This window comes from Montipora capricornis, chromosome 2, assembly GCF_036669925.1.
Source record: "Montipora capricornis isolate CH-2021 chromosome 2, ASM3666992v2, whole genome shotgun sequence".
Classification (NCBI taxonomy): domain Eukaryota; kingdom Metazoa; phylum Cnidaria; class Anthozoa; order Scleractinia; family Acroporidae; genus Montipora; species Montipora capricornis.
The window spans coordinates 50290148-50303261 of NC_090884.1; the positions used below are offsets into that span (position 1 = coordinate 50290148).

The 13114-nt window shown below is 41.7% G+C and overlaps 1 protein-coding gene across 1 annotated transcript in view; it reads right to left on the reverse strand.

Moving 5' to 3' along the window:
- Positions 1–13114, reverse strand: part of LOC138025913 (high-affinity choline transporter 1-like) — a 73985-nt gene that overhangs the window by 45476 nt on the left and 15395 nt on the right. Inside the window, exons 4-6 of the mRNA XM_068873053.1 lie at positions 4502–4675; positions 4008–4121; positions 166–470 (exon numbers count right to left, since the gene is read on the reverse strand). Coding sequence (XP_068729154.1) covers positions 166–470; positions 4008–4121; positions 4502–4675 — 593 coding nt within the window. The remainder of the gene's footprint in view (positions 1–165; positions 471–4007; positions 4122–4501; positions 4676–13114) is intronic.

Genomic DNA, 13114 nt, shown 5'->3' on the forward strand with positions numbered 1-13114 from the left:
TTCAACGAAAACAAAAGAAAACGTTTGCATAATAATAGAGTTAAATTCGCAGAGGATTTGGTCGGGGCTCCAACATGGCCGCCGTTTCTTTGTTTAGGGGCTCAATATGGCGGCCGTGACGTCATGGGAAAACCGAGAATACGGGAAACCTCAGCTTTTACTTACCAATCCAATGAAGATGCAGGAAAGCTGAATGATATCTGTATAAGTTACCGAATAGAGTCCGCCGATAAGAGTGTAGAAAACAGCCACGAACGATGACGCAATGATAGAAGGAACTCGACCCACGTTGATTATGACGCTGATAGTGGCACCGAGGGCGTTAAGAATTGCCGCTGAATAAAATATATCGCCCAACAAAGCAGGAATGTATAGAAGTCCGCCCATGCACGGACCGTAGCGCTCTTGAAAAGGATCGATCATTGTGAAGTACTTCCTATTGCGCATGATCTTGGCAAAGGCGAATCCACCTAGCAAATGCAATGGGATCAGCATTTGGACATGAACACAGGGTGAAAATTAGCTGGTCTATTTGGACCGCTGACAAACAAAAACAAATATTTTCCTAGTGTATCGTCTATCGTCGAAAAGCAGCTTTAGTTAATGTAAGATTCTTCGGTGTCAAAGTCTGGAACTTTTTACTTTTCTCTGTTAAACAATGACCAAACATGCTTTCAAGGGTAAAGTAACAACTGATCTGACTACTTCTTAAATTATTTTCAAAGATGTCTGTATTCCGCTTGACTAGCTTGGCTTGTTATCATTGTATTATTCGTATCACGTATATTCCCACGTTCCTGTCTCGAATACGACAAGGTCTTAGCGGCCTACAAATGATCTCCTTTTGCTTCTACATGTACACATATTAGTCTTTTTCCAAAATAGGGGATCCCTTTCTATTACAGTTATTTGAGAGAACCCGTTCCTTGCAATTTATTAAGGCTTTTTAAAATTAAATATCATTATTATCATCTTGTTTGATTGAAAGAATTAAATTGTTATTGTTGTTGCTGTTCTCACGCTAAGCGCCGGCTAATAAACTGTTGCGTGGAGTGTTTATTAGTCAACATAATCTCTTCTCTAAATTAACGATTATTGTTAATTCGTATTTTGCTGTAAATTCACTATAAATCTTTTTAAATTATAATACTTCATAACATCATGTGTGGGTCAGTTGGTTAGTGCGGGGCTTTCGGTTAGATTCTAGGTCAGTGACTTTAATGTCTCTTTCGACTTTCCTCTGATCCGTGTAGCTATAGCTTTAAATACCCTTTAAACGGAGCACTGACAGAGGGAGGGGGGAGGGGGGGGGGGGGGTAAAGAGCACACCATTGATACCAATTTCGTAACTGAAAGAACGAACTACCGACGTTAAATAAAGTGAACTTACCTTATATATATATCCTGAAAAATCCGTTAGATCTCCAAGTAAACCTGATGAAGGCTGGTATGAACAAGCCAAAATATCTTTGAAAAATACATTTTCGTGTTGTTTTATCAGTCGTGCAGTAGTTTACTTGACTTTCATAAATACTTTTTAATCAATTTTGACTGATTACGGTCTTCTCTGATCCTACGCTGTGCAAGACTTATCGTCCCCGTTTTTGCAAACGTTTTAATATGTCCCAAGACTTGTGGTAGCAGAGAAATGAGGAAAATAAAGATGGACTGGATTTGAGCCGGGAGTTTCTACTCTTTAGGAACTGCTTCTTTCCGCTTCACTACTGAGGATCAAGACACGGCGTTCTTTAAAAAAATATCTTTAAATCTCCCGTAGAATATGTGTTGTCGGTCAAATCCGGTCTCAGGTTGAATTCGTTTTTACTTACGTTAAAGTTCGTCATCCTCATTTTACCTAGGCTCGATTACCAGCCGCTGTTTCGGGAAATGAGCCAGCGCTCACTCCCGAAGTCTCGGCTGGACGCGTGAGGTGAGCCATTGTTAATATCCGCCAATCAGAAACTCGCCCGCACAAATCCGTCTGGCATAAATTATATGTTTTGGCTGCGAGGGTATTTTTTGACCCGGCCTGTTCGAGGTTTACAGTGTTTTTAAGGTAGGAAACATCCAAGACTGCGACAACGAAAAGTGTTCGAGGTGCTGGAGAATGGGAATTGTGTCGTTTTCTACCGCCTGAGTTCGCAAACTTCACTGATTTTCCAGTTGGCGCCAAGGTCAAAATACGGCTTTCAAATCCATTGCTATTGCAATTTTCTCCTCATACTTCGCTAATGTAAGAGCAAGTAAAATTCCTCAAGATCAATTGAAAGTACTGCTGAGTTTATTGCTGGCAAAACGAGGGGGCCGATGAGGTCGACTGAGAGCTAAAGGAGCCGAAGATTTCGTTGATGATTCGCTGGTTGAATTCAAACTCACATTGATCATTTAACCAAAAACTCAAGCTCGTATCATCTGGAAACTTCGCACAGACGTTTTAAGCTTTGTTATGTAATTTCTGTTTTCTTTAAATCAGTGTTTTTGGATGTCTAACGCTATTTCCTCGCAACTATTAACTTCGCATAAATTATATTTTGAAATTACGTCACAGACACAATCTATCGCTCACGCGTCCAGCCGTCTCTTCTCGGGGAGGATACCCGAACTCGAGTGAGCGGCGGAAATCGAGCCTACATTTTACCTAGATTGAATATGCACTCTACAATTGTAGTTTAAAGCAGCTATTAAGTCCCCACAAAGGATTGAAAACACCTATCCCTCCACTCAATCTGTCTTACGCACGTAACCACACTGATGATCGTCTTATCAATTCCGTCTCAACATTACAACAGAGTTAGGGAATAAAAAACTATACTATGCACTTATCGGTCACTACACTCCAACAACGAACATGCTCAACCCAAGGTACTTCTTTTCATCATTTACTTTTGTATAATAAGTCAATTGATAGCCTTATATAATAACCAAAACTAACCCTAACCTCACCCTAATTTTTCTCTGGGCTTAATTTAGGCTCTAAAAAAAGTATTTTTCAATTCATTTGAGTACTACAATTGTAGGTAAAATGGGGATCACTAATTTAACCTAGGTAAAATTCTGCAGAGACGTAAGGCGTAAGATTTTAAAATGTTTAGCTTTGTCGTGAAGTTTGGTAACCGACCTTTTGCAGTGTTTAACGGTGTTTCAAGTGAAGCTATGATGCTTGCAGTTATGAACGCGATTTTTAGGAATTGCAATTTAAAATTGCTGTTATTACATTCAAGGCTCTTCCTGGTTCTGCACCTGATTATCACTGAGCTCATAAGGCCTCCTTATACACCTAGTAGAACCTTACGATCTTCAAACAAAGTGCTGCTTTTTAAACCTAGATTTAATCTTAAGACCTAGGGTGGACTATTGGGAATTAGCGCTCTATTATTATAATTTTTTTATTTTTTTTTTCTTATTTATTATTTTTTTTATTTTATTTTATTTTTTATTTTTTTTTTTATTATTTTTTTATTTTATTTTATTTTTATTTTTATTTTTATTAGAAGCCTGAAAAATCGAGGACTTCAACGGGGTTTGAATCCTTGACCTCCCGATCCCGGTGCGACGCTCTAACCAACCGAGCTGAAAAGCTCCCAACATCAGTGGCTTCAAAGCTCAGTCGGCAAGACTAAATTATCGAATTAACGATAATCATTAATTCAGAGGTACGGAATGGGTTGTTATTAATTCATTAAACTGTCTTCGCCCGCCCGACATCTCAAGGTAATTACTTGCTTTTGCCTTACAACAAGACTCAATTGGACGCGACTCTAAGGGCCGATTTACACGGTACGACTTTATCGCATGCGACAACGGTTTACGACAGGCCCACGACATGATTTACGATTGTTGTGTACGTCAGAAAAATTGTCGTAGCATTTTAAAACATGTTTTAAAACGCTGCGACAATCGTATATCATGTCCTAGGCCTGTCGTGAGCTTGTCGCATGCGACAAAATCGTATCGTGTAAATCGGCCCTAATACATGTATAGTACAAAGGGATGTCTGTCTTTCTTACCAATTGCCAGACTTATTGAGTAGCCCCAAGGAGCCTGGGCCCAAACTAGTCCCCTGTCCTTATCATACACAGCTTCTGCCGTCCCATTGATGTATCCACCACCAACCCATGTTGCTATGGTAATAACAAAAATAAAACGTTTTCTTAGAGATTCAAACCAATATTCATTGAGAAAGCTATAATCAAAAGCGGAGACCTTGTGGGATCCACTAAGCTGAAGGGGGCTTTATACACCAGTCATAAAGTTTAAAATATAAATTAGTCTTTCAACAATCTCATCCATTTTATTCAATTTTTTTGCAAAAATAAAATCAAACACATTTTCAACCTCTCAACCTTGTCCATAACTCATTGAACTTGCGCTTCCCTCTGTAACGATTATTGAATTTGCGGGCATGCGGCTATCCTTATAGTATGTCATGATGTCTTTTAACCCACCTAATGGTCTGGCCTTCAGGGGATAAATCAATATTCAGAGTATAGAATATAATTACCTGTCATGGTAAACGTTCCAATGATAAGTCCAATACTTCTCCCTGCCAACATAGTTTCTTCTTCGCTGTTCTTGCGGCGTCGAGCCGCCCATACGCCGAACGCAACAATTATGAGATAAAATATAATGATGGCAATGAGACCAGGAATGTTGACGTCCGTCATGGTGCTGTTTCCTGAAATGATTAAAAGCAACTGAATAGTCATAAGTTGAATGTCACGTAAATACATCATGATGCAAAGATACTGGAAAAGTTAGTTAGAGCAAGAGAAAATAAAGGAGGTAAGGGAGTATATTCTCCATAGACGCTCTGTTTCAGGGGTAATTCGTCTTAGTCTCAAAAGTCCCACGTGGATAGGTGTACAGAGATGTACGGACACCCGTGAAGGAACAACGCGCTAGGCCACGCATTGCGCGAAATAAAATGGCAGGCGAAGTTATGATCCCTTTTGTTGGTGAAGGAGAATTCAAGACTCCCTCCGTCACAAAAGTATGTGGCAAATGGCCAAAGAAAAGAAATCGTCCCACTTGGTTTTGCTTGAAAGAATCATCTGAAACCGAATCAAGTGAAAGGCGACCAAAGCTCCACCGATGGAGACGAAGGGGAAGCAGATGAGTCGGAAGGGGAGGTTAACAACGTTGCGAGTGGTGAGGAGGAAGCTTGTGACGATCTATCTACAGAGGAAAGTTTTTTTCGGGAGCCAGAATCCGAAGCAGCAGCAAAGGCCGACTTTGGACTCGAAATCTAAGCCGGAAAAACCGCCAAACGTCCAAAGTTAACCGGAAAGTGTCACGCATCACCCAAGAGGAAGTATAGGACTAATGGCATGCTGGAGGAACGAAGGACTGCGATTGATATAAAACTAACCTCTTCGATAAGTACGGGAGATTGTCGGCCAAGGGAAGCGCTAAGGAAACGTTGTTGGCAAACGATGAATTCATCAGAATGAGGCACCTTTATTGCCGTGTCAGATAACCTCCCCTTTTTGTTGACATGGTATTAAAAAACTTTCAAGAAACATTTTGAAACGATGTTGCAAGTTAAACAGAGAGGGGGGTAGTTGCTAAAGAAACTGTGGTGCTGCGTAGGTGGGAAAGTGGTAAACAAACAAATTCAATTACACAGATCTTCACAATAAAATATAGAATTAAAAAAATTAAAAATATTTACTAATATGAAAAGGTGAAATCTGAGTAATTAGGCCAGTTTATACAGAATTCTAGATTCCTTATATTAAATAAACTGCCTGAACTACATGTAGTGTAATGCAGAATTTGTGGTTATATTTACAATAAAAGGTCACCTGGTGAATATAACATTTCAAGCATGGCTGCTGAGGTATGAAAATACTTTTCCTGTGTTTATCATTGTTCAGTGCTTGTTATATTGCACATGCAGGAAAAAACATCAAATGATGTGCTTGGCTGAATATGCCCAGTTTTGTAAATCTGAGTGCTGGGTCTGTTGTTTTTATATAAAATGGCTGCTTCATTGGCTGCCATATTTACCACAAGAAAATTGAAAAGCAAATTGGAGAGGAGAATTATAACATAAGTTTGTTGATGTTGGAAAGAAAAATATTTGAGGTTAGGTTAGGTGCACTTTAAAAAAATGTAACGTACTGTAAGAATGATGTGCAAGAACCCGAGCTGAAAATTGAAAAAGCTCAAATGGTTGGTTTTCATTTCTTCTTCTTCTTGGATCTAGCGACAAAGCCTTTAAGTATCCCTCAAACTTAAGTCATCGTCAGCAACTTTTTTTTTTCTTTTGTAAGTCTTTTTCTTTCAACGTCTGAGGACACACTTTTACCCTTGTTCTACATATTTTCGCCGGGAGTTAACAGTAAAAGACAAGCCAAAAGACAGATGAAGAAAAATGTAACATAGTTTATATAAATAAACTCTAAATCAAATTCTCATCAAAAGATTAATGACAGTCGATCGTAAAAACACGAAAATTTCTGCAGTCGCTGACTTCTATGAATCAAGGGAAAGGTCATGACGTTCTGTCAAAAGGAAGACATTGATCACGTGCTAAGCAGCCATAAAGGTGCACAGGATCACCTTTTCTTTAAAAATTAATTATTTATTTATTAAAGGAAAAAAAAGGTATACAGCTACAAACTAAAACAAAACTGAGTGAACAGGAATAGAGAGTACACTAAATTACAGGTAATGGCAGCTAAATACAACATGTCTGAAAAGTGCATTGATACCTTATATTACGGTAAGGCGGAACTGTTACAAGTATATTTACTTACACATATATCTATTTGTTTGATTGTCGCTCAATCTGGAGGGGAAAAGGGATACTGCGAGACTAACTTTTCTGTATTACTTTACTTTAAAAGTTCTGTGAAAGGAACCCATTTCTGATTCATGCTCCTTAGTATAAGTGTACGATTCGATCTTATATTGAGAAGACAGTAGGGGAAGAAAACCGTTAATGTTTGGAGGGGTTTCCCTCATTTTACAGCACCAAATCGAGAACTTGGCAATTAGGAAACAGATATTGATTAAAACATTATGACGTGAAGAGCTTTCTAGTTTCAATCCTAATAAGACAGTCATACTCTTTTGGTAAATATCTGGTATGATGGCTTTCTCTTTCAACCACAGTAATAAATCATCCCAAAAACAAGAGGACTTTTTACAATGCCAGAAGAGATGACAACGTTCTTCAGGGAAATCTCCGCAAAAGGTACAGTTAGAATTATTTTTAAGGCCAATTTTTGTCAAAAAACAATTCGTCGGTAATATTCTATGTAAGAACCTATAATGAAAGTTAGACAATTTAGTGCTCTTGGTGCAGCGAAAAGCTAGTTTATAGGCGTTTTTCCAGTCAGGTTTATGGCAATTTTCAGATTCACAGTTTGCGCCCCATTTTATTTGGCTTTTTTCAGGGTTAGTAGCTTTCATAGATATGAGCTTTTTATAAACCAGTTTGTTGGCCTTTCGTCTTTTAATAAAAGAACTATAGAAATCCTAGTGTCTTGTTTCACTTGCTTCTTTTGTCACAGGGGTTCTAATCGACCGAACTGAAGATACGAGTCCAAAAAGGTTAATGGTTGTATTTATATGTTGTAGATATTCGATACCTCGGCTAAAGAGAAAAACTTGTTGTAGTCCCTCATTATGTGTTAACTTTAGAAATGCCTTTCAAAAATAGCTTTTTGTGAAAAATAGGTTTGTTCCCTACTCTAATTAATGAGTTGTGCCATAGAGGTTGTTCCAAAAACTGATTCTGTGATTTGACCGACCCTTCGAAATTAACTTCTGCCCAAATACTCAGAATTTCTCGGATTAGGATGTTGTTTACATCAGTTATCTCCATAGTATCATTTTTTGAGGTTACCACTGAAAAGAAGCTTCCCACCATATTTCTCGAGTTCTTCCCCAAAGAAGAGTTTCCATTTTCCCATATTTTCCGCATCAAGATACTTTTTTACCCAAACTAATTTAAGGGATTTATTGTACGAAAAGATGTCGATCATTTTGAGCCCCCTTTATCATAACTGTTAATCAAAACACTACGTTTAATCTTATCTCCTTTGTTATTCCATAAAAAATCATAAAATATTTGATTTATCTCTTTGAGAAATCTTTCGTCAGTTTCCAGTGGCGCTAATATATAGGGTAGATATGAAGCAGCTAAATTCTCAAGAACAACGTTTCCTATCAGTGTTAATCGTCTAAGTTTCCAGCTATTTAAAACAATTCGAATTTTTTCCAATTTTTCATCATAATTGGTTCTCAAGGTGATGTTGGGATCTGTAGAGAGCCAGACACCCAAAAATTTAACTTTACTTTCGTTTCAGTGGATATTTTTTCTTGGAGGAGATTTTCTTCTTTACCTACACAAGAACCGATCCACAATGCTTCAGTTTTTTTATAATGATTAATTCTAAGGCCGGAAGAGAGACTAAAACGCTCAAGTAGGTGAGAGGTAGCTGTCAAGGATTCTTTCGTTCCATCGAGAATAAAGGTAGTATCATCAGCGTATTGGCTTAGTTTTATCTCTTCATTATTCACACAAATTCCCTTGATTCTTTCTGACTGCTTTTGCTAATATTTCTGCCCATAAAATAAAAAGATAGGGAGAAAGAGGACAGCCTTGCCTGACCCCTCTTTGAAGTTTAAGGGTATTGCTTGCCCAACCATTGTTCAAAACGCAGCTCTCTATATCTGAGTAGAAACGCTTGATCCAATGAATAAAAGATGGGCCAAAATCAAAACTTTCTACAGTTCTGATAATAAAGTGTAGCGTGGGGCCTGAGCCCAAGCTTAGTCGGACTTGCACAGAAAACTAAAAGTCGGATTCGTGTTCCTCGTGTGAGTTTTCAAAGATCTAGTTTTGTTATTGCTTATCTAGTTTGTGTTACATTTGGTGGCAGCGGTGGGGATCTTTTTTGCCATGGAAGATACTGTAAAAGCCTTGGAAGAGAAATTGGCGAAACTTGAGGCGAAACTTGGAAAGAAAAAAGAAAGTACCGCTGGTACAAGCGGCAGTTCACCGATCACCTCGCCAGAAAACCCGCTTCGCACCAAACCAGAGAGCTTCTCTGCGACGTCCGGCGAAAGTTGGGCAGTTTGGATACGGAAATTCAAAAGTATTGCAGCCCTTAACAAGTGGAGTCCTGAGCTTCAAGCCCAAATATTGCCCGCATACCTGAAAGGCCTCGCACAGCAGACCTATTACAGCCTGACCGCCGAACAAACAGCCACCTGGACGGCAGTTGAACGCGCTCTGACAGATCGATTTCATCCTAAGGAATCTCGTCAAGTACACATTTCCACTCTACGAGCCAAATTAAGACGTCCTGACGAAGATCTACATCAACTGAGGTGCGACATTTCTCATCTTGTGGAGCTGGCCTATCCGAATGACCCACCGGATATAGTCAATCGCACAGCCAGAGATTTCTTCGTAGGTGCGTTGACCCCCATTACATTGCGCGAGAAGGTGTTGGATTTGGGGCCCAATACTCTGGATGAGGCTATAGCAGCAGCTCAACGATACGAATCAAATCAAAAAGTGCTAAACAAAGGCAGTGCTCGAGTGCTGTCTTCAACGTCTGGTGATCAGGAGAAGTTTGGCTCCCAACAGGAAACCCAAGAACCCCCAGCATGGGCTAAGGAGCTTTTGCAGCAGCAAGCTGAAATCTTAGAGAAGCTAAAAAACATTCCTCAAGGGAGGCAAGGTAGGAATGCATGTGTGGAATCTATACAAGGCCCCAGAGCATGTTTTAAGTGTGGTAGCTTAACTCATTTTATTCGTGACTGTCCACATCAAGTACGTCCCGACCAGGGAAATGGGAGATGGACGGGCACAGCCAGAAGTGACCCCGCCCGAGAATCCAAAGGGAGCATTTTTGCCTTGTGATGTCAATGGTGTCAAGTCCCAAGCATTATTAGACACGGGTGCAGAAGCAACAATTATCAGTGAGGACCTATATAGTCGCTCTAAGACACATTTAAACAAACTTGAACTCAAACAAAAGCCTGTCCTGGGGGCCAACAACATGCCACCTGATGTTGTTGGAAAAACAGAAGTAACAATTCAGCTTGGCGGGATCAGGGCTTAGCATAAAGTGCTGGTGTGCCGAGGCCTAGTACAGCAAGTGTTGATTGGTATAGACTTCCTAACAGCTCACAAATGTATTATAAACTTTGACACTAACACCGTCTACAGTAAGGGGGAACCCAACAAAATAGTTTTTGGATGCCTTGATAAAGTGTACAGGATCACTGTGGCTGAAACCGTCACATTATCTCCAAACATGGTCGCAGACATACCTTGTGAGGTCCAGGGAATGGATGGCTTAGACGAATGTATGGGGGTCCTGGAACCAGCGGACACATTTTCGGAAAAATATTCTGCTGGGGCCTTTCGGATGGCAGTGCGTGTATTAGGGGGTCGATTCCGAGTTCGTGTGTTCAATTACCTTAACAATATTTAACAATATGCATTTCAAAGGGACCGTGGGATTTAGGTACTGCAAAGGGCGTACGACATACTATCGACACCGGCTCTGCCTAGCCAATCCAGGTACCACCTCGAAGAGTCCCCTTTCACAAAAGGCAGGAAATGCGCAGCCAAGTGGACGAAATGCTTGAAGCAGACATTATTGAACCTTCCGATTCCCCTTGGTCCTCTCTGGTGGTTTTAGTAGCGAAGCCTGATGGCTCTCAAGGTTTCTGTGTTGACTACCGTGCTCTTAACTCGGTAACCAAGCGAGACTTGTACCCGCTTCCTCGATGCGATGACATATTGGAGAGTTTATCTGGGGTGCAGTGGTTTTCTCATCTCTACCTCCTGAGGGGATATTGGCAAATTGATGTGGCAGAGAAAGATCGTGAAAAGACGGCGTTCGCAACTCCGGATGGCCTTTACCAATTCCGCAAACTAAGTTTTGGGCTTACGAATGCACCTGCGTGTTTTATGAGGGCTATGCACCTTATCTTGAGAGAATTATGCTGGTCAGACTGTCTAGTGTATCTAGATGATATCATTGTCTTTGGTCGAACACTGCAGGAGCATAGGGAGAGACTGTCACTTATGTTGTCACGCTTAACTGAGGCAGGCTTGAAGATTAACGCCAAGAAATGCAAGCTTTTGTGTGAACAGGTCGTTGTGTTAGGTCATATCTACTGATCCAGAGGAAATAAGAGTCATAAAGGAGTGGCCGGTGCCGGCTGATGAGAGTCAGCTGAGAGCGTTCTTGGGGACGGCTGGTTACTATAGACAATTCGTGCCAAACTACGCTCACATTGCATCCCCTTTGCACCGTGCTTACCAAAAGGGGGACCGTTTTAGATGAACAGGTGAGTGCAAGGAAGCCTTCTTGCACATTAAGCGCAAATTGACGAATGCTCCCATCCTTGCTTTCCCCCAGCTGGACGTTCCGTTCATCCTGGACAGTGATGCCAGTGACAGTGGGCTAGGGGCGGTGTTGTCTCAGTTTTAATGTGGGAAGGAACGAGTAATAACATACGCAGCGCGGGCACTATCAAAGGCTGAAAGGAACTATAGCACTATCCGAAAGGCTGCTGGCCCTCGTGTGGGGAACGGAGCATTTTGAGACGTTCCTCTATGGGCGACGGTTTCTGGTCAGGACTGATCATAGTGCTCTGCAGTGGCTACGGAACTTTTAAAAACTCTAGAGGCCAGGTGGCTAGGTGGCTTGAACAGCTTAGTGACTTCGATTTTGAGGTGGAGTATCGTCCGGGACAGTTGCATGGCAATGCCGTTGGCCTGTCTCGATTTCCCTGGGACGAGGGTGCTTTGGAGAAGATAGAGAGGGACACTACCCTGATTCAGTCTGTGAATATGGGACCCTTGTCGAGGGAACGTATACGTGCGGCCCAAAACCAAGATCCCGTTCTGTCGCAAGTTGTGAAGTGGCTTGAAACTGGTGTCAGACCCGCTAGAGGCGACGTGGAAGGAGGGGGGAGTAAACTGCTGTCATACTGGTCACAATGGGGAAGGCTGTCTCTCATGGACGGCCTGGTGTTTAGACGTTGGGAACATGAAGTGACAGGCCAAGAGATTTATCATCAAATCTGCTTGCCAGAGAGCATCGTGTCACAAGCGTTGTGCGCCTTACACAACGACCCTTCATCTGGCCACCTTGTCGTCTCGAAGACTCTGGAGAAAGTGCGGAGGAGATTTTTTTGGCATGGCATGCGGGAAGACGTCGAAATGCACGTCAGAAGGTGTGTTCCATGTGCTAAAGTCAACGACCCTTCCAAGCTGCCAAAGGCACCACTCATACACCCCCAACAAAGGGTCGCAATAGACATCGTAGGTCCCACACCAAGATCTACTTCTGGTCATGAATGGTTGTTGGTGGTCTCCGATCATTTTACTAAGTTTGCTCAAGCCTTCCCAGTGAGAAACAGCTCAGCGGTCACACTGACGAAGAGGGTGATGGATGAATACATATGCCGTTTCGGTTGTTTCGAGGGTTTGCATTCTGATCAGAGAGCTAATGTGGACGGAGCTGTGTTCAAAGGACTGTGCGATTTAATTGAAGCAGGGAAGACAAGGACAACGCCGTATCACCCCCAAGGGGATGGGCAGGTGGAGAGACTGAACAAATCTCTGGTGAAGATCCTTAGTAAGCTAATTTCTGACCATCGCCGGGACTGGGCGGACTTTGTGCCAAAGGCGGTTCTTGCTTACAACACAAGTGTGCATGAGTCGACTGGATTTACCCCTTACCGGTTAATGTTCGGCAGGGAAGCTATCTTGCCACTGGATGCTCTTCTTAGGTTGGAGACAACACCATCCCAAGGATCGGCACGGACATACCCCGATTATGTCGTTGAGCAGAAACAGCAATGGGAAGAGACAGAGAAAGTCGTGAGAGAGAATCTCAAGAGAGCACAGAAGCTCCAGAAAGCTTATTATGACACCAAGTGCCATGGTCAGCGGTTCCATGTGGGAGACTGGTGTGGTATAGAAACCGAACCAGGACGAGACGGAAAAAATTCTTCAAACCCTGGTGTGGTCCTTGGAAAGTGCTGAAAGCTCTGTCTGATGTTACCTATCGCATTGAGGAGGAGAGGCGGAAGCCCGGAAAACGTCGTCAGAGGAAGGTAGTCCACTTCA